The sequence below is a fragment of the Diuraphis noxia genome, unplaced genomic scaffold, assembly GCF_037042655.1.
Source record: "Diuraphis noxia isolate RWA-SAM2 unplaced genomic scaffold, SU_Dnox_SAM2 contig0003, whole genome shotgun sequence".
Classification (NCBI taxonomy): Eukaryota; Metazoa; Arthropoda; class Insecta; order Hemiptera; family Aphididae; genus Diuraphis; species Diuraphis noxia.
Window position 1 is genome coordinate 10,055,590 of NW_028301713.1, and position 24,611 is coordinate 10,080,200.

Here is a 24,611-nt window from a genome sequence, read left to right on the forward strand (position 1 = left end):
TGCTGCGATCACCGGAAGATAAACAATTTGAATTGTTGTTTGTTACCGCTATTGTTACTGTCGTCTGTCACAGTGTCATGTGTCCATGTTCGATTTTCCGGTGAAATTTATGTTTTTGTAAGCTGGATATTATATATATATATATGTTGGATATCCATCTTGATTTTAGGTACACAAACACAATACAAATTGGCCGCACCTACTGATGATTTTGTTCTGATAATATTATATTCTAATGATAAAATATTGAAATTGGCTATAAATAATAACAACTATTGTTATATTGTATTATTTGTACTATGATATTGCTATTGTTAAAAATTTTTATTTTTCACTATGTTGTAAAATAATATATATATTTTTTTATTATTATTTATACATTAATTATTTTTTACCATTTAATCATTATAATTATATATGTTATGTTCAGGTTTTATTAATTACGTGCGAATTTATGATACCTTCATAATATCTTCATACCTACACACATATTATGATGTCTTATGTCGTAGATACATCATTGCAATAGTGCAATATTCAATTAGTTAACTCAACTAATAGGTATTTAAGATTCCGTTGTGAAATTATAGCCTGCAGGGCTAGTTTAAAATAACATTCAGTGAACTGTATTTCTTGTTGAGGTAATTTCATCAAGTTTATGTTAAAGTGTTACATATTGTTGTTGTCCTAATTTTAAACTTAAGATTTTACAGATAAAGTGAACAATGAATAAAATGAAAAATGATAACTATTTGAAGAAAAAAGATATAATTGTGATATTTGTTAATTTATTGGTGCTATCCTTAGTTATATATATTTATCATGCTGTTGATGATTTGAAAACTATGCTTTCAAACGAAAGGTTATGCATACTTAAAACATCTTCAAAGTTTGATTTAACTGAAGGTGATACAAATGAAATTAATTTTGACTTTTCCAAAATGAAAAATTTAAAGGTTAGACACACCAGGTCGACCAAGTCAACAAAATGTAATTTTATATTTTTTTACAAACATGGATATTGTTTTGATGTTTTTAATTTAATTTTCTCATTTCTAGTTCAAAGTATGTGCTTGTTCTACTTGGCCCAACCAAATATAGATTTTGAACATAATGGTAGTGTGTACCTACAATATCATTCACTATAATTTTGTAAATCTGTAATTTACTACGTTTACATCTTGTTTAAAAAAATATGTGCGAAATTCAACTAAATTACTTTTATTGTTATTGATAGTCTTACATGATTGTTTTTAATGTGACAATGTGTCAAGTCAATAATCACTTTTAAGTGTTAGGACTGATTTAGTAAACCTAATTGATTTCCTATCCTGGTGTAAACGTAGTATTTGGTGAATTTAAATCCAAATATTGATCATAATTTTATGAACAGGTATCTTTGGGCCATGGATTTTGTCGAATAAAAGTTTTCCAGTTGATTCGTATTCTCCTGTAAAATTAACTTCAAGAAGAACTTTATTTGAAATAGTTGACCCAGGACTTTATTTAGTTTACATACAGGTAATATATTTTCATTCTGATATATTTTCCCTTAAAGAGTGCAACATTTGAATCAGTTGTCTTTGTTTCTGTATAAAAATTACAATTAAATAAAAAACTTTTTAATATTTAAAAAGTTTTAGTTATGTGATATAAATTAAGGTAACATAATAATATTAACCTATTATAAAAACTATTTTGTTTTAATAAAAGCTTTTTTGAAAATATTTTAAAAACAATGCTTTTGTCAAAATACAAATAAATTTAACAATTTCTTAATTCCATCTATATGATCACAATAGAAGTATAAATAGCAATTTTTACATTTAAACTGGTATACAAAATTTTACTGTTGCACCCTTTTAATAATTTCTAATTGCCCTATAATAGCATTTTTAAAAGATATATAAGTATGGTTTATATTAAAGAGACATACATTAGAGTGTTTGTAGTAAAATGGTATGAAATAGATTTGTATGTAATGAGTTTTATTTATTATTAGGTATATTATTTGTCGTCTACTAAGAAGAACAGTTTTTCTATGATCAAAGTAACAGCTGATTTAAATGAAACACTATCTGTATGTAGTTCAGTGGGTGTTTCTGGAACAGAAATCTCATGTTTCACATCCATTGTAGAGTATTTCAAACCCGGAGAATCAATCTTAATTAGACTAAGGGAAATGTCATCTGGTATAAACCTTAATCGTAAAGCTTCTCACACTTACCTTGGCTTTACTAAGCTATTGTAGTTATTTCATCTCTGTGATACTGTGATAAAAATGCCATTACTCTTTCACATTTTTTGATATATAATTTGATTTATATTTATATTACTATATTAATTTTTTTAATAAACAGTATTATTTTAATGTTATTTAAATCATAATATTTTGTCATATTAAGGTTGTTTTTATATTTTAATTATTATTTTTAAGAATATATCGTTGTATACATTTGTTTCTATTTATATTTTTATATAAATATCGTTAAAAAACATTTTAATATGATTAAGCCGTCTTAAGTTTATTTGGATTATAACAATACCAATGACAATCATCAAATAACTAATTTATGTTATTATTTTAATATATATATATATATGTATATATGTATATATGAATATTATGTAATATTTATTAAGTATATATGACGCATTGAATGAACTACTTCTTTATTTTTTTTTAACTCGCATATATCAGCAAAAACAAAGTTGGTAACTCTGAGACAGATTAGCACCATCTAAATGATTATAATTTAAGCTTTTGTATACATATATAAATATATATATATTATATTATATTAAGTTATAGGCATAGTTTCCCATTTTTTTTAGTTAATATTATGATAAAATTATATTATTAAAAATTCATCTATTAATCTTCATTCTGTAAAAAGTTAACCATGCACTTATGACATTGTATTTGTAGTGGATGTTCTTGCATGAGTTGTAGTATACGCCGTGAAAAGTATCTACACAGCGGAGCTTTGCTACACAGTTCGTGAGATCCTTGTATGAATTTTGCTTCACATTCTGATTGCTCTGATTCCTAGTATTTGTTAAAATGTTAGTTTTATTTTAAATCTAGAAATTAATTTATAGATGTTGCATTTTACTTACACAAGTTCTGCAAACACGGTAAAGCATACACACTGGCAACATTAAGTCTCCAGCTGATCCCCCCAATTCTAAACAGTTCTGAGTTATTTGTAGAAGTTGAGTACATTCGTTATGATCAGCTAACAAAAATATGAATGTGTTATATTATTATTTTTCATATTTACATATAGTATGTTACCTTCTTTATTTGACTCAGCTATATCCAACGAATTCATAGGTTGACTGTTATTTTCTGCAGGCATAACAAAATCTGATTTTTCATATTGTTTTTCTAAAAAAATGTATATAATGTACATTACTTAATGTCATATTGTCATGAACAATTTTTAAATGAATCAATTGATTTATTAGTTGGTGTATTTACCAAATATTTTAGTATTACTTGCCTTGCATCTCGTTATTTAAATGTCTAAGTTGTTCGATGTTGTATGCTTGATTCAAGTTGGCAAGTACATGATTTTTGACATTATTTATTTCTTCTGGATCATTTGTTCCTTGATTAGCTCCTGTATATTTCAGTGCGTCGTTGATAAGTGCATCTTCCATCCACATTAATTTGTCATCTTTTAGATTAATAGTATTCATGTCTTCGTTGTCATCACCTTCTTTCCCATACGTACGCATATATTGATTTAAAATGGTATCATCGGATGGTATATTATCGATCGATTTTTTCCTGAAAATTAAAAAAAAAAAAACAGGTATATGTTATAAAGTCGTACATTTATTACAAAGTCATTAGTAACACACTTTCGATCGTATCCAAAATAATTATTCCAATCGATGGACTTTTTTTTCAATTCTATTTTGAGGTTTTTACCGTCCACTTCTGGTTTTGCAGTTTGATTGACACTATTATTTATGGCTGTTGTGGTGTTGGCGTTTGTGTTTGATTCTGATCCAAGAAAAATATTATTTAGCTCAGCGGCTACTTTTGGGTCTGTATGCGGTTCATTTAATGCTATATTTTTCTTTGATCTCTTCATTAATCTCGGCTTTACCCATTTACTTCGATACTTATTGTTTCTTCTCGTCTGATATCTGGGGATGAAAAAAAATTGCCTTTTCGTTGGGCTTCCCCTTTTATAATAAGGGTCGTAAACATTTTGATATTCATCCGGTATGTTACGTTTTTTTTCTTGGGACCTCAGAAAACTCTCCAGTTCTTCGTCTGACATGCCTTGTACATTTTCTTCGATGTATTTGTCTATGAGCGTATTTAAAGCGTACAAATAATCGTCTTGATCTTCCATATTGTTTTTGTAATCTTGTTCTATGTTGGCATTAGTTTTGTATCGTTCACGAAAAGCAGAAGGCGTTGCGTATCTATCATATTTCAGTTGTTGCAAATTGTCCGGCATGTCAGAACCTTCTCTTTCGCGGAATATTGACTTTTTGCTCCACGGTTTTTGATTGTACTGAGGACTTTCATTTGCCAAATAATTCAGAAACTTTTCAGCCATTTCATCTTTATTAATCTTATTGCTTGGCACTCGAACTTCTTGTTCAAATAAATTTTCTAAATTTCTTAAGTTTTTTTGATAACCATAGCCAATATCTTCCGGTTGACCGTCATCTAAAATTTAATTTAAAAAAAAAAATTAGGTTTACTGTATATAATGTTCTAATAATCTTATTAATTGAAAGCGGAAAATGAGGTCTCTATCTCTCTATATTATTATCCTAGAGCATAATAATATAGGTACAATAAGAAGGTACCTGCAGTTTAACTTTTTTTTTATCATATTTTACTAATAATTTCAATAATTTTACTATAATATATAGGTGTAGTGTAAATTTTTATATTTTTATGTAATCGTATCGTGGAACGTTCTTAATATTTGTAATATTTGCAGTAGCATGCTGTGCTGAACAAATTATATCTACTTGCAAGTTGCAGATGGTTGGTCATTTTTTATATGGGTCGATATGAGCTTTTAGAAATTAGAAATATGTATATAGCTATTATATTGTATTACTATATATATATTGCTCAATAACTGTTGTCTGTAGAGCTAAACCACCCCTAGGGTGTGTTCGCGGGGCTTCACGCCCAATAACCCGCTGGGCGCTGACACGGTCCACGCTGTCCAACTTTTAACTATTAAACATAATATATATAGGATATAGGTACATTTAAAGGCGTTTTTTCTCGAAAATTCATTTTCGTTTATTTAAAATTTCCTTTGTTTCTAATATATTACATAGATCTTATGGTACACTATAAGTGCCTGCACCGCAGTACTGCAGTGTATAATAATGGTACCTCATATTAGTATAATATTGTAGCGAGCTGTGACTTTATCAAGAGTTTTCCATCTATCTAAAATTGATTTTCCGACTGGGGATCGTTACAGTATCATGTTTTTACATTTTTTTTTTTTAATATTTGGATTATATTTTACCTCTTTATATAGTTTTCAACTTGGTATAATTTTAATTTGTACGTACTTATCTAGGTATTTCATGAGTAAGAGGTAATTAATGTGAAATTACTAATTTCTAATGATCGGAATTGTTATTTTTATACGTAAAATAGATAGGTACCGATCATATAATGTAGTGACTCATAATACATAAATAATATTTACGTTTGAGCAATTTTATATTTTTATCTGCGAATATTGGAATGTATACGTTGAAAACTAGAATTATAAATACGTATATCGACGTACATAATATATGTAGAAATTATTTTAATAAAAAATGGAATGCATTGTTTTAAATTATAGTTTGATATACAGTATTAGTCCAAGTCCAGTGGTTGAATTGGGGGAGGACGCAGGGGGACTGAGCTATTACTCTTAATTTTTCTTCAAATTATAGCGTACCCCTTTATTATATTCATCGAGGAATAGGGTTACTATTAAAATAATTTGCTTAATTGTTCAACTTCATTTAGAGTCCACATTTATTTTTTTTCCAATTCAACCACTGAGTATTATACTTATTATATACACACATAAGATACTTAAATATTTCATAACATAGTATGTTAAACATACAATGGTTAAACATTAATTGAATCGCTGGGACTTTTTGTATTGCTGTGTGCATCGGACATACCTAATATTTTAGCCTGCTGTTCAATTTAGTCTATATTTTTTGTCGAGTGTGAGGGAGAAATCCATAAACAGATCTGTATATAGTAGGTACGTATAGTGAAACATTATCGACGAAGGCTATACATATATATATATATATATATTATATATTCACCGTGCACCGAATATATATAAATCGATATAATACTTATATAATTATGTAATTTACGTCACTGAAATTTGAAAAGGTATATAGCCTGTATAATATACGCTGCAAAAGTCAATTCATATACATCTATATGTATTCGGTACATATCGTTGTCGAGCGTCAGCTATCAGCAGATTAAGACAAAATATTGCAATATGGGGCAGTCGTTCATCATTGTCAACTACATACCAAATACATAACTAACAATATAACTGACTTACACAAAAAAAAAAAAAAAAATGTTTACACTCCCGACTCCGCAATGGTATGGATGATTGCGGATTGTATTGTCAATCAATTTTCAATTATACAATTATAAGAAATTGATTAAGTCTCAAATGATTTAATTGGAGGGGGGTCGACTGTCGACACCAACATTGATCGCACAAAACCGCAAAATATATATAAGGTTATATTGTCTTAAAATCTAACACGTCGATACGCAGTGGGTACGATAAGCAGATAACTGGTACCATATATATTATATGGTATTTATAAGCGCGGGGTACTGGTACGATCCTCATAAGTCAAGGTTTCCTTTAATTTTAGGAATAATGAAATAATATTATGAACGATTATTTTTAATTTTTTCTTACCGATAACCGATTAGAAAACATGAGTGACTTATTGGCGAGTTTTGACATTTCGGTATTTCCTTCTAACTTTGCCAAAAATGTTCTATCAAAATCTGAATCTTGGTTCATGGATGGTAGGTACATTCAAGTGTTCATCTTGATGTTTTTTAACAACTACGTCATATGAGTGGAATATAAAAATAAGACAAAAAAATTGCAAAATATAGCAAAATGTTTCAAACAGTTATTATTGTTCATAAATTATATGTATTTATTGAATATTTTAACTTGCTATTTTTTATGCATTTGTATATCTTATGTTAATTTTGATTGATAGGAACTATTATTTTTTACATGTTCTTTAATCTAACTGCAATAATTAATGAATGGTGATTTATCAAAATTATAATATAAACATTGTAAATATTTTCTTGGGGCCCTTAAAACTAAATGTTGAAGAGATGGTTTTGTTATAAGTTCTATGGAACGTAACCAATATTCCGACCATCACGCATTATACTTATAAAATGTTTTATTATACTGCAGGTTTATCGCTGCCCCTCCCAGAGTTCACGAGTGATTTTTGGTTCCAGAATTCAGGAATTAACGCCAAATTCACCAACGATATATGACAGTGCGCTGCCGTTTACTGTTTACAAAGTCTTCGCTGTGTGACACAAATGGCGCGTGGGGATCGCGTAAGAATCGACTTAATTTCCACTATCCACACACACAAATCTCGGAAGTCCCTATACATTTCTGTTATGTATAATACATAATGTATTATATATTTATATCGCACTTATCGCGTTAATCTTTCGGCTGCCCGTCGCAGCGAAGGTCACGAACGTCTTCGCGTAGCCCGCTTTTAGGTGTATATAGGTACATTGCAAAGCCTCCTTATACCGGACCCCCCCCCCCCCATAAAACGGAAATATCTTTACAACTCATCACACACACATACAATATACCTACTTCCTATATATATATATATATATATATATATATATTCCGGTCGTCTCCCTACTAATATATGTTACGGAAAAATCGGAATTATTCCTCCCCCCCCCCCCCCCGGAGCGGCTCTCAGTAAAAAAAAAAAGGGAATTTTGCCCACATCGATCGCCGCCGCCGCCGCGGCGTGCAGGGTACCAACCTGGGTTCAAGTAGACAGCGGCCGCGGCCATCCGCGGGGGCGTCGATCCTAGTTTGTCCGAAATGGCTTCCAGCGCGGACCGCAGACTGTCGTCGGCGCCACGGACGCCTAGCACAGCGGCCGCGGTGCACGCCATCGCGTAAAATGCGCGCACGGCGAACGTGGCCGGAACGCGCCCTCTCATCTTTCGCGGATTTTGGCAGGACACGGTGACGGACGGTTTCGGTCAGCGGCGAATGCACCACCACCACCGGGTGTAGCGCGTATATTACAAGGCGGACCGAGTGCGTGCACGACCGAGCGGAAGATTGCGTGTGGTCAGAAAACGAAAGGGGACGACGACGACGACGACGACAACGGCGGCGGCGGCGGTGGCTGTGGCGGTGACACGTTACAGGTGGTGGTTGCCAGGCAATGAGAGGGCTGCACACGGAAAGTGGAATAAATCAATAAAGTCTCCCCCTACCGAGGGGGGTACTTTACCGGGGTGTAAGTGCGAGTTTTTGCGTGGGTGGATTGTTTTGGTGCAGTGGAGGTGGTGGGCGGCGTTTAAGTGTGGGGCCCACCGGGCACGAGGTGTTTAGGGGGCGAGCGGTAGTCGGGCAGTTGGGTGTTAAATCTGATGTATAAAAATGTACTAACCGCCGCGCGTGTCCGTAATAATTATTACATCATTAGAATATATATTGAGACGTAGGTACAATTATTTTATGGTATAATAATTTCCAACACGTAATCCCCGAAAGGCAGTTAAAAAGAAATAATAAAACAGCATTTAATATTAAAAGAAACCGCGAAAACGTGTTATTATATATACTGCAGTCACCCGCTGTAAGGTTATATGTCGCCTCGGCATTTTTATAGTTGAATTAAATAAAGCACATAATATAATTTTACACATAAAACATATAATATACCACACTCTTTAATATTTACAAACCAATCAAAATAAAAAATAAAAATTTTTTTTTTTAACGTGTCGAGTGTGTAGTGTGTTTGGTAAGCAAACAGAAATTCTATAGGAAATAGGGATTACAAAACCCACTGTTTTACCAGTAAAAAATTATTTTACATAGTCTCTGTGTAAACTTACTACTGAATACTGTTAAAAAACCATCTAGCTAATAATACTGCAAAGAAAATATCTAATGGGTGCTAAAATTAACCCGAATTGGAACCTTTAACTAAAACGTACACCGTACACTCCCTTTAAAGTATCGAGGTCATTATTGTTAGTTCAGTAATAATGTATTATATGGACAAGTAAATAGCAACATAATAATGATATCTTATGCCAGAGGCGAGGGGCACCTTTCATTTTTAAAATAGCCAATAGGGCTGCAATCTATTTAAGTGGGCGTGGGTCTAACTTTTTCACTAAAAGGCCACATAAGTTGATGTAAAATGCAGGGTAATAATTATGATTCTGATTTTTACACGGGAGCACAAAATATATTTACTAAAATCAAAAAGCATAATAAATGCTCTTCCTTTTTACTCTTTCAAAATTATCACCGAGCTCAAGAATTATGTTGTTAAGTGACAATCAATTTATGTTTTTTTTTTTTAAATCTTTGTTTAAGAACCAAACTAGACAATCACATTATTCTCTATTATAAATAATAATGCGTTTTCCAAATTACAATCGATTAAAAATAAAACTTTTTTGTCAAGTACCTACAATTAAGTACAACTAACTTAAGTTATGTATAAATTACTTATAGTAAATCAATTTAAAGTAATTTTATCATAATAACTTGTAATTGAAGTTAAGTTACTCTCCAATTCTTTTGTTTATATTTATTAAAGACCATGTCATTAAAAAGAAATATCTACACAATGTTTTATTTACCCAAAACTCAATACTTTATAAAATGTTTTCTATTTATTTTATTTTATAACCTTCATTAATTTAAGCATCACAATATGGTAGGTAAGCCAAATGCATGAAATATAAATATAAAGCCTCCAATGTAAAGACATTTGATACTCTAAATCTATTCCAAAATAAAATAATGATGCATTTTATTTTACATTCAATATTTATTAAGAATTTCATTTTAATTTATAAGTATCACTAAACTGAAAAATTTTGTTCTTTGTTACTATTTTCTTGAATATAATATATAATTATTTCTTATTTCTATTAATGTGAATTATGTTTTTACTCTCAATGTCTGAAATAATATAAATAGCAGAAAAATTAATAAATACATTTCCAGCACTTGATATTTCTAAATTTTTTATGTACTTTGCTGCTCTAATCGGCAACAGCTCACATGCCCACAACATTTATTAACCTATAAAAGTAATAGAATAGTCAATGGATCGTTGTTCATATCAAATAATATTTGGTTTATTTGATATTAATTATATAACCAATATTTGTATATTAAAAACGTATTTGTGAATTGTGCATTAAATATTTATATTGTCCTAACTTTGTATTTATAAAATAAAATACACCATGCGTACTAATACATACATTTTTGATAAGCACAAAAATAAGTACATGAAAATGTTTGAACTTTTTAGACTGTTGATGGTGCATGGTCATACATATTAAAATAGAAATAGAAATAAAATAAATAAAAAGAAAGATTTTAATCATTATCAATTCATTTTTATTCATATTTAGTTATCCGGTAACAAATAATCGATAGTACATTAGTTCCTAGACATTATTATATGGAACTTGTTTAACAACCTAATGTTTTATAAATAGTCAATAATGTTCAAGAAAATAAGTAAATTTTTTTTTTTACTGGTAATTGCTAAATTTTATTTTGTGATCAGCTTTTATTATAATCAACTAAAAATATAAAATACAATATTGATTTATAAAATGTTTATTAATAAAATAATATTTTAATAAATATATGTTTACTTCATCATTATGACTTTTTTCTTTTTATTGAATGATTTTAAATTATATTGTTTGTGTTTTTTAGAGCTTCTTTCATCGCCTAAATCTTCAATTGCTCGATTATCCATTATTCCAACTGTAGGTAAATCTTCTTCTCTTTTTCTTTTTTGTTTATCTGGACAATCTTTGGCAAAATGAGTAACATCTCCACAAGATCTAATAATTTAAAAACATTTTTTTTATTTATTAATAATACATTATTTACTGTTGTTGATCTTATCATAACACAATTGTAACACCATAAATATTTGGTTTATTATCAACAGTTAATATTTACGAGTATAATAAGCGATATTAAATAACACAAAATTAATTTGTGGAGAAAAATAACCAGTTATATAAAAAAAAATTAGGTTAGGTAATATTTTAGAAGATGTTTATAATTTAAATGAAAATTTTTTGTTACACAGTTTATCAAATTATATACTAAACATAAATATAACAAAATTTAGTTATTTTGTGTATCTAAATTTAAGTTATTTGATTATATTTTTATACTGTAATTAATAATTAAATTTATAATTGGTGGGGAAATCTATGTAAGCTAAGAACAATGTTTATTATTTAGCTGAAATTGTTTTGAATAGCATTTTTAGTTATTAAAAATTTCTTTATGCTTTATTTTCAATTTTGTTTCTATTCAAATAAATTACCGGCAAGCTCCTCCATTTGGATATAATCCCATCGGGTTATCTGGACATTGGCGTGAAAGATGTCCTTCTTCTTTGCATATAAAACATTTGGCAAAATCAAGTTGACTACTGTTTCCTGCATTACGACATTCATGTAATTTGTGTTCTGTTGATCCACACCTGAAACATGATACTTAAATTTTAATATAGTACCTAATGCAAAAGATATAGGTAGGGTTATATTAGTGGTTCAAAAAATGTTAAGAGGAAGGAACATTGAGACATAGTCAACACTAATTAGTTTTCTACTATGTTTTAGTACCCTACACAAATAACTTACTTAAAGCAGACTCCCATAGCAGTGTTGGTACCCAACTCTGGGCATTGGTTCAGCATATGACCAGGTTGCCGACAATGAAAACATGATTTTTGTCTGAGCCTGGAGAGTTTCTTCTCAGCACGTCGACGCATTGGCATTAATTGTGCCTTTAGCTGATGTCTGGGCACACCCTGTTTAATTAACTTGAATTTTTCTATGCGCAGTTTCACTGCGTCCTCTTTCAAGACGCTGAACCCGTCAAATTTATCGACGTTTGAATATGAGTCGTGCTTGCTACTGCGATTCTCTTCCGACACTTCTATCGCGCTTGTTGTCGACTCGTCATTTTCGATTTGCTGTGGCTTTTCTTTCATTTCCAACCATGGTGTTGCTTCTTCCGGTATTTTTTGGTTGGATGATTTAGAGCCTCGAGCCCTGGCGAACCTCGTCATGTTCCGGATACCTAAAAATGTATTTTGTTTTCTCGTATACAAATTATAAACTTATGATTATGCCGAACTTATTAGAATATGTGCAGCTAAATAGCATCGCAGATCTGTTATGTTAGAGTGCCATAGTGGCATGTGCCAACATAACTTACCGGGCGACGGGCTCTTTAGTCTTTAGCTAATAGTGGCAAATTTGCTAGTTTTTATTTTTCACGTGCTCACAAAAAAACGAAACACGATTAAAGATAAATGATAATAGTACGAAACACGATTAAAAATAATCGCACGGTCTTGGACACGGTTTTTTTAATCTTAAACCGTGGTCTGGGAAGATCTTATCTGCAGAAAGCGCCTCTTATCAGTATAATACTATCACGATTCACAGCAGTTCGTTTATCAATATCAAAAACCCCTAATAGCGTCTTTCACCCATATAAATTGTCTGGTCTGCACTCTCAAAAAGTCAAAACCAGTGACCAGTGCATAATTCTATGTTCCAAATGTTCCATTCTTCCATCGGCAAGGTGTACTTAAAATGTCTTAAATACCTTAAACCAGCGTTTCTTAACCTATGTTCCGCAGAACCATAGGGTTCCACGAAAGTTTAAAATAGCAAGAGAGACCGCCGGCGGGCGGTACTCTAAAGATAATTTTCAAAGAGGTTCCACGCGAAAAAAATATTATTTGGTGTTCTGTGATATCAAAAAGGTTAAGAAACACTGCCTTAAACAGTAATAAATTAGGTATAAAAATATAATTTTAACAACTTACAGAAGTTTAAATATTATGAATAGTTTACAAACCTTTTTTATGATATTGAACAATTAAATTCAACAATCAAAAAATAATTTTAAATCTAATATATGTAAGTAATTTCAGTTATATCACTTAGGTAAGTATTTACAATTTCCGATTCAGTGTAGGTTAGGTTAGTGTGAAATTACCGGGAGAATTCTGCCAGAAATCTTTAAACGAACATTATAAGAACAGCCCTTATTGTTAAAAAAATAATATTTTAAACCATCTAAGAAACAATTCCAAATATAATATAAGACAAACAAAAACTTTTACTTCGATAATTATTTTCATATTTTATCTTGTTAACTGTTGGATTATATCATAGAAAAATAGAAAATTAAAATTAAGTCCATATTTTTTTAGAAATTTTAGCGTTCCTAATATTTTTTTTTACAATTATTTGTTATTTTTTAATATTATTTAATGAATAATATTAATTAGAAAATTACATGTTATGATAAAGTTAAAATATTGGTGACTGAAAAACTACAAGTTATCACTTATGAAATATTTCTATCTTATTTCTAAGAATAACAGTTAAATATTTTTAGTTCTTAATGAAAAAAAATTTATTAATTAGTACTCAACAACACTTTTAAATAATAAACATAATATACAACATTAGGTATGATTAGTAATAGTTGTATACTTGTATAACCATTGTCCATTTCCATTAAATACAAACATAAATATTATATAACACCTTTAAAGTATAGATTACATATTTTTTTAGCAATAAAAATACAAAGTTTTAAGTTAAAGGTAGTATTTTTCTGGCATCATAACAATCCCAAATCCACTGTGGAGTAACAGCATTCTTAAACTGAAAAAATTATATTTTAAATAATATTAAAAAAAAGTTTTAACATTAAAATGTCTTACCTGTAAATGATTTGCATCAGTTGAAACAATATAATCACATTTATCTTTTTCACTAAATTTTCTACATAAAAAATAAATACATTAATAATCACAAACACGAATAAAAAAATATGTATAAGTTATGTACCCTTCAAGTGCTATAATGTAGCGATTACATTCTTGTCTTATCAAAGGTTTTAAATTGGTAGATAAATAAAATGAACGATCGCGAAATATATCATCTATATATGGCAAAGGTAAAATGCTTTCATCAGCTAATAAATCCTTAGGAATATCTAAATCTGAATCAATGTCAGTATCTAAATCATATAGTGATTTTGTTGTATTTTGCTGATTTTCAGAACTATTAGTTTGAGATGTTGAGGGTACTTGCCTTTTGTATAACAAAAAATTAAATAGGTTAAATAATTAAAACTGTATACAACTGCTAAAATTTTCAAATAATAAAAATTTTGTTTGAAAATGTTTAAATGCAGTACTTTGCAGAAACACTATTCCATTCATCATCAGTATCATCAGTTTCAACAGAATCAGTAAGTGCACATATTTCATCTTCACTTTCAGGTTGATTTTGTTCCATTTTATCCAAAGCATACCTAAAATATAAATTATAGTCTTATTATTCATTTGGGGAATATATTTAATTGTTAACACTACCTCCTCCAAGGAAATCTGCATCTAATTGAATGACATTTATCAATCCAATCACTTGTTACTATACGATAGGTTCCTTGTCTTTTGCATTCATTATACTTTGGAGTATTTATAAAAGCACATCTATAAAATATATTAACATGTATAAATAGTAAAGAATTAGTTATGTGGTTTAAAAAAAATTTAATTTGTATTACTAACATTAGATGCGTGCAAGACGGATCCCAATTGTGTTTGTATTTGGCACCCATTTCTAAAGCTTTAGAACGTATGTTACTACGATATGGATTTTCATAACCACTCATTACAAATACAACATCGTTCAATAATTGATTAAACAGTTTTGTTGCTGGTAATGGATTTTTTATTAATTTAATTTTTTTTCTGGATGGTTGCAAGTTTGATGACGATGGAATTGAATCTTTCTTTTTAGCCGCTTTAAAAAAATTATTTTTTATATTATATTAAGCTAGTTATATGATTATTGAGATAGTTATAAAAAATACCTTGAAATAACCTCAAGTTAGTGACAGAAATACAGAATTGTGGTATAATAATATGTTGTATTATATTTATAATAAAATTAAAATCAAGTTATTAACTTGGGTCTTATCTTTAGATTTATTACATTAAACTTTACTAGGGTAATACTCTACCTGTGTTTTTAACAGCCGCCATTGTATTTATGTCATTTTTTTTTACATTTAAATCAATGTTTTTAGGTTTTACAGAATCTTTTGAAGGTTTGAAGATCGCTTGATTCACAATAGGGGTTTGAGTATTAATATTTGTAGAATTTGTATCTTTATTTTTTCCTGTTTCCAAGTTTTTTTTATGTATTGCAAGTAGACGACTAACTGGTGATTCTGGCATCCTCACAACATTTTCATGTTCATTACGCTTAGAAAATAATCGACCAGCAGATAAAATATCATCAGACTCATCATCGTTTCTTAATGTAAATGATCCTAACTGAATAGACTGTGATTGGATTGGTTCTTTTTGTGGTATATCTTTAGAATGAAATGTTACAAATGATAAACCATATTTGCTCTGTTTAATGTACGGTTGTGTACACACAATTTTTACTCTATCCCATGATTCCTTAGATGCCAAAGATAGATGGTCGGTGTCAAAGAAGCGGACTTTGTTTACATTTAATCCATTTTTACATTCATGCAATGTCATCAAAGAAGAAGTAACCAATAGCACCTACAATTTAAAGTTTATAGAATAAATGATAAATTGGATACATTTATTATTATTATACAAACAATATTGTTTATGCAATGTTTACTTGAAATTCGTCAGACGTAGATTTTCCTACAAATATTTCTACAAAAGCAGAATTATCATTTCCAACATCAATGGAACTAATGACTGACGGTTTTAAAAATTGAAGAATAACTGTAGCTTGATTTTCACCTGATTTACAACGCCAAGTTTGATGTGAATCTGAGACATTAAGAATATTTTCTGCCTTGTGTGCCTATTTGTTATAATTAATCATCAAAATCATCAAAAAAAATATTATTAAGAGTGAAGAAATATTTACCTGGTCTTCACTGCTTACGCTTATAATACGATCCACCTGAATTGGCGCCATAATATTTATTGTTCTTGAAAAACAGTAACTGGTTATAAAGTGTAGTAATTAGTAAAAGAAAGAAATACGGGTAAAATATTGAGCATAACAATTTAAAAAAACTTAAAACCACGCATGTCCGGCTTCTAAAATCTCAAGTTATTACTTTACAGGCGTCTGGCAACTACTAAAGTACTAACTTGATCGTCTGAATCAGTTTTTATTTTTTTAATAACAGTCTTCAGTTACAACTGGTAGTGTGGTGGTATAATTGATAATGCAATATAGGGGTTCCCAAGCACGACAAAAAACAATACGAGCAAGAAATCTCAATAAAGAAGTGGTTCCCAACCTTTTATGAGTGCGACCCTAAAATTTTAAATTTAACTTTTGGCGACCTAAAAAAAGAACATCATTTTTTTTTCCGAAATTGAAATTATAATATAATAAATTATTATAATATGTAAATGTAAGAAAAGCTTTCGCGACCCACCATGAAAACCTCTGCGACCCTAATTTGGGTCGTGACCCGAGGTTGGGAACCGCTGCTATAAAGTCTATAGTCTATAGATAGTTCTATACTCTATAAAATCAATCAGTGGTGTGGCCAGTGGGAACTGAAGGAGCTGTAGCCTCTCCCCCAGAAATGTTGAGAAAATTTAAAAATTATTTTAATGGTTTATGAGCCGCTAAAAAAAATCTTAAATTATATTTTTTAAATATAAAAAGGAAATGAACTGTTTTTTTCTACATGTTAAACTTATGTTAGAATATAAGTAAACCACCACTGTGTAAAAATTGATTGATTTCAATAAATTAAATACTGTTGTTTGTCAATGTAATACCATATAACTTAGAAGTTCCGTGCCACAATTGACGCGACAATACAACGTACAACGGAATAATAGTAATAATTTGATAATTCAACTGATTACATTGTTGATAAATAGTTAAGATTTTGGAGGGAAAATGTAAGTGGGGCCACATGATTTTTAAGCCAATTAAAGTTAAGAGTAGTGTGGTTCTGATTGGCCCATATTTTTATGGCGGCAAATGTTTTTTTTGAGGGTAGGTATTTTAAACTTTTTTTTAAATAATATCTACAAACATGACAGTTGAGTGCATTTAAGGGGCGTATATCGATTGCGCCGAAATGACATTTTTACCTGTGAAAAATCTATTGATTCCGCCGGCTATCGACTCCGCCGAAGTTTTCTTTTTATTGATTCCGCCGGTTAATATTTGTAAATTATTTATTTTAATGAAAACAAAATATAAAAGGCTTATATTAATATACAATTAATTTTCAATTCACTCGTAAAAACACTCGTAGTCTTAGAGCATTACCTAAATATATAACTTGAATTTTGAATTCTCCAACTATACTAAACGTCTTAATCTCCCCTAACATATTCTATAATAATATACGTATAGCTATCGCATATTATCGTGTCGGTTTTATCTTAATCAATATAATCTATAAAATTGTATCGAAAAGAGACATATTTTATTACACGTAGGTACATCGGTATTATTAGAAATAAAAGTAAATATTGTACAATATGTTTTGTGTCCAAATGATCAACATTTAGTGACAGTTGTAGTCTTGTTCGCGTGTTTGACAGTGGTTGAAATGGATATTCGGTTTGCCATTATTAAATGCAGAAGAAGTAAGTGAAAGCTTTATTGAAGATTTTATGTCAGTCGTTCCTGATGACCCAAGGTTAAAAAAATTCTGCGATTATATATGTGATAATTATATTGATGAAACATCAAAATTTAATCCGAAAATGTGGGCATCTTCTTCAATTTCTTCCGAACGAACAACAAATAGTTGCGAATCGTTTCATTCGAAACTTAATACCCAATTCAATAAAGCACATCCTAATATATTTATGTTTTCGCATGTATTAAATTTAAAAATTCAAACTGATACATATATAATAATAAGAGGGCTCGATAATACTAAAATAATTAAAAATAAAAATTATGAAAAAAAAAAAATATGTAGAAACAATTTTTGAAGACTATTTAAATAAAAAAATTGATAGATTTAAATATATAAAATTGGCATCTAAGCACTATTCTGAAAAATAAATCAATTAATATCATTATTACATTTTAATTATTATTTACTATTATTTATTTTATTTTACTAAATAATTTTTGCATTTTTGGCGTTTTTAAAATAAATTGTAGAACATTTGATTATTATTTACTATTATTTATTTTATTTTTACTAAATAATTTTTGCATTTTTGGCGGTTTTAAAATAAATTGTAGAACATTTGATTATTATTTACTATTACCTATTTATTTTATTTGTACTAAATTATATTATTTTTGCATTTTTGGCGTTAACTAAATAAATTATATATCATTATTTTACTATTTTAATACATTTTACTTACAAAAATAAACAATATGCGGGTATCAGTGGTATTACGTCATCTTAAAAATTTTAAATTTCTGATAAGATACGACAAAATAGTATAGTAACCATGGTATTGCTATGTCATCGATGAACGCGGTAAATTTTTAAAACCTCTATAAATATTTAAATAATATACCTAAAAAAGTATAAATCTGTGGCACAGCCAATTTAATATATTATATGTTCGGGTAAATGAATAATTTCATAAAAATCAGTATTCTGCAGTGGGTAATGGGTATACTAACATCAATAAATTTTCAAAGCGGCGAAGATGATGGGTTTAGCGTTCTTAACCGCTCAAACAGAAGTTTCACTTGGAGAATCAATGTTTTTGTAAGTTTTTTTTTTTATATTTTTTCGTTGCAAATATATTAATATAAATATTTCGAAACGAACGAGCGTCTTAAATACCGAAGCACGCAATACATAAAATACGCGAAGCAACTATATATATCAGCTCGGCGATTGTCAAACTATTTTTTACTCATTATTTGTACACCGTATCCCACTCATAGAATATTAATAATATTAATAATTTATGTAAATAATAAACGGTATACACCATCACCGACGTAGATACGATTTTTTTCTGGGGAGGGGGGGGGGTTAAAATATATTTATGACACAAGTTACAAGTTATTAGTTAAACTGAACGTCATTTTTATTTTGTTTCAAATTGGTATTAATTCCATCATCGAAAAATGCAAAAAGAAGATTACTTTAAAAATAATCATTATCACAGAAGATAAAATACTAATATAAAAAGTTTTTTTTTGGGTGGTTGGGGGGTGGAAACCCCTTACACCCCCCCCGTAACTACGCCACTGTACACCATACACCCTTATGATGCCGAGTAAAATTCAACAATTATTATTTATATTTCAAGCGTACTTTTATTCCAAACAGCAAGTTTTCATATTAATTCCCCGCACCAAAAAAAAAAATAAATAAATAAATAAATATGCTTAAAATAAGTATAAATAAATCGTATACTCATGAATAGGGTTCCGAAATTATAATAGAAGTGGTTCAAGGCCGTAGCCAGAAAAATATTTCGGGGGGGGGGGGGGGTTAGAGTATAAATTTTATATTATGTAATAAAATATGAAATTATAAAAATATTATTTAAATTAAGAACATGACATTTTTTTTTAAATTTGGTAACTACGTAGATTATCTTATAAGATAAATATATATATTTCTTCATTAATAATTATAATTCATTATACTTCAGTATACAATTTAAATAAATATATATAACGTACTACAATGCTACAGTATTAATTTAATATGAAATTATAAAAATATTTATTTTTTTATTTTTTTTTATTGGTCTTGAAATTTACAAAGAATTTCCGCTTCGACAACTATGGGCCATTAGCGTTGGATTAATTTATATAATTAGAAAGAAAGAGAAAAAAAAATTGTTAATTATAATATACAAAATAAATATGTAAATTTTTGGACATATTGTGTCCAGTGGCGGCGTGAACTATTTTATTTCATGAGGCAAGTATATATGCTCGACCACCACCACCTAAATATTATCACACAGACGCTTCATAACTTATATTTTATAATATATTAATAAAATAATAACGATACAACTTTATAGTGTTTCCGGTTTCGTGCAGTTACCACGATACCACGTTATAGTACACACTACACATAGTGTATTTCCACTTTCCAGTAACCGTGAGGTACAAATCATCATAATTATTATATAATTAGTATAAATAGTATTAGTTGACCACTTGACCATATGTGTATTTTAATATCCATTCAAGGAGGTACCACCACCTAATCGGTCGTGAGGCAATTGCCTCATGAAACACCCTATCACGCCGCCACTGTACACTGGTAAATACAATGATAGCGTATACTTAATCTCGTGGTAACTGCAATGCGCACCGCGATAGTTTGACTATAAATTACTTTTCAATTCCAATAGCATATTATTATTATATATTTATATTATTATGTTAGCAATTCAAAATAAATATCTATATAAGGTATTTTAATGTTTCGGTATGATTAAACGTACGTGTAGATCATTCCGAATTCAATACGATACTTTCACCTTCAAATGATCTCTATGACTCATCTATTATAGGTACCTACTTTACTCCGCTTTTTATAGGGACTATTGAATATGCACCGTTAATATTTTGGATAGTAATAGCTGGTATCGTTGAACGTATTTAGTGACAAATTTGAAGATATTCTAAATGCACTTTTTTCGCTTTTTACTTGATGTTACAAATCTAATGTTATAATATCAAAAACAATGTACACACTGCAGATTACGAAAAAAGGCATGGACCAATTTGCGCCTAAAAAAAATTGTAGCATTTTATTATGTCAGTATACCAATTGTGCTGCTTATATTTTAGACTCATATAATAAATTTATGTTTATTAGTTATGTATAAAATATATGTACTAACTATATAATTGATGTCCATTGTATAAAATTTAAAGCAACTAACATACATTTTTTTTTTTTAAATGAAATCGATTACGCGGTTGAGTATGTAAAATTTTACTGAAAGTGTTAAGCCGGGTTAACAGCTATGGAGTGTATCCTGTTAGTTGTTTCAATCAATTTGCATTCTCATTAAACGTCACTTTTTTGGTGTCGTGTAATAACCAAGTTGGACCGAGTATATACTAACAATTTACAGCAGTTCAACTTGTAAACCTTTATGGTAAGTAGTCTTAACCATAGTTACCGTACTTAAGCTGCACGACACGGCGTAGCTGTGAATTTTACTTTAAGCTAATATATTTAAAACTCTCTGCATATAGATGAAAATGCAACTGTTTTATTTATTTATCTCATTTCGCACGTCATGTGATAATCATGTTTTTGGTTGAGTCATACACGAATTTTTTTTTTTTTTTTTATTAAAAGAAACTTTGTAAACAATTAGCTTCGACAATTATGATTATAAATATTACATATGAAAGCAAGATTAACAACAAAAATAATATTACAGATAAATTAAATTTTTAAACCAGTCTGGTTGAAGAAGGATAAAAGTGAGGTAATAATTGGTACATTTGGTGAAGAGAGAATGGATTGAGTGTCGAGTTTGATATTAAAGGAGTGAATTAGGGTGAAGAGGGTATTGCGTTGGGGAACCAGAGAGGGACAGTGAAAAAGTATGTGTGAGATATCACAAATCATGGGATCGTGAACGTGGAACATACATAAAGGAGAGTCATTGAGAGAAAGTTTATAAAAGTGAGAAGGTAGTAAGGTGTGTCTAAATCTTAGACGTGAAAAAGAGGTAATTATTTTACGATTTAATTTGAGGTTGTGAAACCAAGGATGAGAGGGGATAGATGGTGAGATATTTTTGTACCAAGAGGCATAATTGGGGGCTAGATTGTTCCATTGGTTGCGCCACATTTACGAACATTCCATTGTAGAATATTGACCATTAGAAGGAGTAACGGAGATGTTTGGAATCGAGAGACAAGACATAAGGGATGATTCAATTAAGTTTTGAAGGGAAGAGGGAGATAAGGGAGAGAGACTAGGGGAGTTGGATAAGGATTCGGAGAGTTTGATGCAGAAGGCATTGACCCAAGTTAGATCAGCTTGAGAAGGTTTGGGATCCTGGGACCGATTTTTACTAGCATAATCTATAAAGTGCCCATTTGGTAGGGAAAAATTAGATTGGTTGGGAACATAAAATTGTTTTTGTTTAGAGTGAGAAGAATGATTGTTATACTTCCTATGTGGTGTATGGTGATAATGTGATTGAGAGGTTAACGGGGGAAAAGAGTTAGTGGAGGTATCCGGAACTTGCAGATGAGAAGGATTTAACACAGACTGTTTATTAACAATATTTGAATAACTAAATGCACTTGAGGAGTAATTATTTTTCTTGAGAGAGACTGCTTCGCGGAAGGGTAAGTTTTCTGTAGCCATAATTTTCTTAACATCCCTTTGGAATGACCACTCTTGGCAATTCCGGTCAGTGGAGAGGTGGGGAAGTTTACAGAAGATGTAGACTGGATCTGTTGCGTTGATTGAAGGGCAAGTAGTTAATGAATGGTCATTTAAGCCACAGTGGCTGCATTTGGATTTACTGCGACAGAATTTAGCCGTGTGGCCAAATCGCAAACAGTTATTGCACTGTATGGGAGAACGGACGCTAGGAGAAATTTTGAAAAAGACGTTGTAAATCGATACGGCATCTGGGATTTTGGGGGATAAAAATTTTATTTCCACGACACGAGTAGGAGTTAGGACATTATCCTTTTTGATTGAAATGCGTTTGAAGGCAATAGCGCGGACTGTGTTATCAAGTCCTTCCCAGAAATCTTCTTCGGTTAGGGAAATATCGACTCTGATAATACCGAAAGAGTAGATAAGCGTAGATGGAATGTATGCTGTAAATCCAATGTTTGCGAGTAGAGTGGAGGTGAGAAAGTTGTTGGCTGACACTTTAGTATTGAAGGTGATTTTGATTTTTTTATGACCAATTGGTTTGATGTTGTTGATGCCAATGAAATTGGTGGAAAAAAATTTTGCATATTTTAACGGGTGCCAGTGATCAATTTTTAGGTTGATATCTGAATGTTCCGCAATGGTAATGAACGGACCGTTGTAATCCGCGGAGAAAAATTTATTAAGTTGTTCGGAATTACGTAAGGACTGTATATCGTTGGAATCGTAATTTATATTAGTGTTTGAAATATCTTCGGTGTGTGTTGTATTTACGGAAACGGGAACATTAGCGTGATCGGTTGTAGAATGCGATAAATCTATATCTATATTCATATTATTATAGGCCGTGGCGTTAGTAGAATGAGATAACGAAATGTCGTAATCGAATGTATTGTTGGGCATATTTAATACTGGTGGATTATTTTTAATCTGCTGTAGAGTGGGAGATATAGGGCTAGTTGGAGTTGATACCTTCTTAGATTGAGATGCTTTTCTACTTGTCTTGATGGTCCATTCCTGATCCGTGTTGTGTGGTCTGGAAGCATTCGATGCCCTTGGTGCTCTTCCTATTCTACCGACCGAACTGCTCGTGCGGACGATTGTCGTCGCCGCCCGAAGACGACGCCGGCATTATACAAAAGGCGATAGCAAAACGTTGATACGGAGCGACAATTAACGAACGACTTGCTTCGATGGTTGACTTATCGCGACTGATACACGAAGTTAATAGATATAAAAAGGAGATCGATTTTTTTTACATACATCGATATATAGGTACCTAACTCATTCATAGTCTCGCGGTTAATCATCGATATGTCGTACAGCGTGTACGCAGTACATAGGTATAATTTATAAATCACGGATATACCTATGTACAGCGTGTACGCAGTACATAGGTATAATTTATAAATCACGGATATACCTATATAGGTATATAAATATGATAAGATAGGGTTATACAAATCATTATGTACATGGAAGTCGATATACATAATACGTATTAAAATATACATAATATACATAATATACGTTCGCATTTGTGAGACCGTGTGCGCATTATTTTCGTATGTTTTTCCGCTTGTCAGCAACGCGAGGGAAAAACTAGTAACTTACAAACACACGCACACACACACACACACACACACACACACGCGCGCGCGCGTGGTATACGAATATCGTCGAGTTCACGCGCATAGCACATAATATCTTACAATATATTATTTTTGTAGGTGTTTAGGTAACGGTTTAGCTCGCGATGAAGATCATCGTTTAAACATTAAAATAATATTAATAATATTATTATATGGATAGGTACCTATATAATATACGAAGACGACATCATGGGAATTTTAAGTATGATAATAATAA

At 30.3% G+C, this 24,611-nt stretch overlaps 5 protein-coding genes across 12 annotated transcripts; 1 reads left to right on the top strand and 4 right to left on the bottom strand.

Moving 5' to 3' along the window:
* Positions 1-2: 2 nt before the first annotated feature.
* On the top strand, positions 3-2,376 carry LOC107170245 (uncharacterized). Of its 5 annotated transcripts, none has more exons than XM_015520316.2 (6): positions 3-117; positions 431-641; positions 705-990; positions 1,060-1,119; positions 1,394-1,521; positions 2,003-2,376. In XM_015520316.2, the coding sequence occupies exons 3-6, from the start codon at positions 726-728 to the stop codon at positions 2,249-2,251; spliced, it is 702 nt and encodes a 233-aa protein (XP_015375802.1). In that variant the 5' UTR covers positions 3-117; positions 431-641; positions 705-725; the 3' UTR covers positions 2,252-2,376. The 5 variants fall into 5 exon arrangements, with proteins under 5 accessions (XP_015375802.1, XP_015375801.1, XP_089078215.1 ...); XM_015520315.2 differs by having other exon boundaries at positions 20-169; XM_089222089.1 differs by having other exon boundaries at positions 28-641; positions 714-990.
* A 122-nt stretch (positions 2,377-2,498) lies between these two features.
* LOC107170239 (uncharacterized) lies at positions 2,499-8,441 on the bottom strand. Its single transcript, XM_015520305.2, has 6 exons — positions 8,104-8,441; positions 3,871-4,696; positions 3,507-3,796; positions 3,299-3,391; positions 3,121-3,239; positions 2,499-3,049 (listed from the first exon to the last, which is right to left on the bottom strand). The coding sequence occupies exons 1-6, from the start codon at positions 8,285-8,287 to the stop codon at positions 2,876-2,878; spliced, it is 1,686 nt and encodes a 561-aa protein (XP_015375791.1). The 5' UTR covers positions 8,288-8,441; the 3' UTR covers positions 2,499-2,875.
* A 1,922-nt stretch (positions 8,442-10,363) lies between these two features.
* Positions 10,364-12,742, bottom strand: LOC107170243 (uncharacterized). Of its 4 annotated transcripts, none has more exons than XM_089222086.1 (5): positions 12,501-12,742; positions 12,002-12,443; positions 11,683-11,841; positions 10,991-11,185; positions 10,364-10,403 (listed from the first exon to the last, which is right to left on the bottom strand). In XM_089222086.1, exons 1-5 carry the CDS (start codon positions 12,562-12,564, stop codon positions 10,379-10,381), a joined length of 885 nt encoding a protein of 294 aa, XP_089078212.1. In that variant the 5' UTR covers positions 12,565-12,742; the 3' UTR covers positions 10,364-10,378. The 4 variants fall into 4 exon arrangements, with proteins under 4 accessions (XP_089078212.1, XP_089078213.1, XP_015375797.1 ...); XM_089222087.1 differs by having other exon boundaries at positions 12,582-12,738; XM_015520311.2 differs by lacking the exon at positions 10,364-10,403 and adding an exon at positions 10,705-10,915 and having other exon boundaries at positions 12,501-12,741.
* Positions 12,743-13,853: 1,111 nt separating this feature from the next.
* On the bottom strand, positions 13,854-16,744 carry XRCC1 (DNA repair protein XRCC1). The gene is made up of 9 exons (XM_015520309.2): positions 16,319-16,744; positions 16,061-16,252; positions 15,420-15,975; positions 14,965-15,199; positions 14,767-14,886; positions 14,589-14,705; positions 14,237-14,482; positions 14,110-14,170; positions 13,854-14,050 (listed from the first exon to the last, which is right to left on the bottom strand). Exons 1-9 carry the CDS (start codon positions 16,367-16,369, stop codon positions 13,979-13,981), a joined length of 1,650 nt encoding a protein of 549 aa, XP_015375795.1. The 5' UTR covers positions 16,370-16,744; the 3' UTR covers positions 13,854-13,978.
* Positions 16,745-21,586: 4,842 nt separating this feature from the next.
* On the bottom strand, positions 21,587-23,964 carry LOC149056692 (uncharacterized). Its single transcript, XM_089224631.1, has one exon. The coding sequence runs from the start codon at positions 23,643-23,645 to the stop codon at positions 22,197-22,199; it is 1,449 nt and encodes a 482-aa protein (XP_089080757.1). The 5' UTR covers positions 23,646-23,964; the 3' UTR covers positions 21,587-22,196.
* Positions 23,965-24,611: the final 647 nt, after the last annotated feature.

Coding starts and splice junctions, on each gene's coding strand:
- LOC107170243 (XM_089222086.1), bottom strand. CDS start 12,564: ATGCCACTATGGCACTCTAACATAACAGATCTGCGATGCTATTTAGCT. Junction 11,842..12,001: donor GCTATGGGAGTCTGCTTTAA/GTAAGTTATTTG, acceptor ATCATGTTTCAG/GTGTGGATCAACAGAACACA. Junction 10,404..10,990: donor AAAAAAGTCATAATGATGAA/GTAAACATATAT, acceptor TTACTTTTATAG/GTTAATAAATGTTGTGGGCA.
- XRCC1 (XM_015520309.2), bottom strand. CDS start 16,369: ATGGCGCCAATTCAGGTGGATCGTATTATAAGCGTAAGCAGTGAAGAC. Junction 16,253..16,318: donor GCGTAAGCAGTGAAGACCAG/GTAAATATTTCT, acceptor TATAACAAATAG/GCACACAAGGCAGAAAATAT. Junction 15,200..15,419: donor GGCGGCTGTTAAAAACACAG/GTAGAGTATTAC, acceptor ATTTTTTTAAAG/CGGCTAAAAAGAAAGATTCA.
- LOC107170245 (XM_015520316.2), top strand. CDS start 726: ATGAATAAAATGAAAAATGATAACTATTTGAAGAAAAAAGATATAATT. Junction 1,120..1,393: donor AGATTTTGAACATAATGGTA/GTGTGTACCTAC, acceptor TTTTATGAACAG/GTATCTTTGGGCCATGGATT. Junction 1,522..2,002: donor TTTATTTAGTTTACATACAG/GTAATATATTTT, acceptor ATTTATTATTAG/GTATATTATTTGTCGTCTAC.
- LOC149056692 (XM_089224631.1), bottom strand. CDS start 23,645: ATGCCCAACAATACATTCGATTACGACATTTCGTTATCTCATTCTACT.
- LOC107170239 (XM_015520305.2), bottom strand. CDS start 8,287: ATGAGAGGGCGCGTTCCGGCCACGTTCGCCGTGCGCGCATTTTACGCG. Junction 3,797..3,870: donor TATTTTGGATACGATCGAAA/GTGTGTTACTAA, acceptor TTTAATTTTCAG/GAAAAAATCGATCGATAATA. Junction 3,392..3,506: donor TTTAAATAACGAGATGCAAG/GCAAGTAATACT, acceptor ACATTTTTTTAG/AAAAACAATATGAAAAATCA.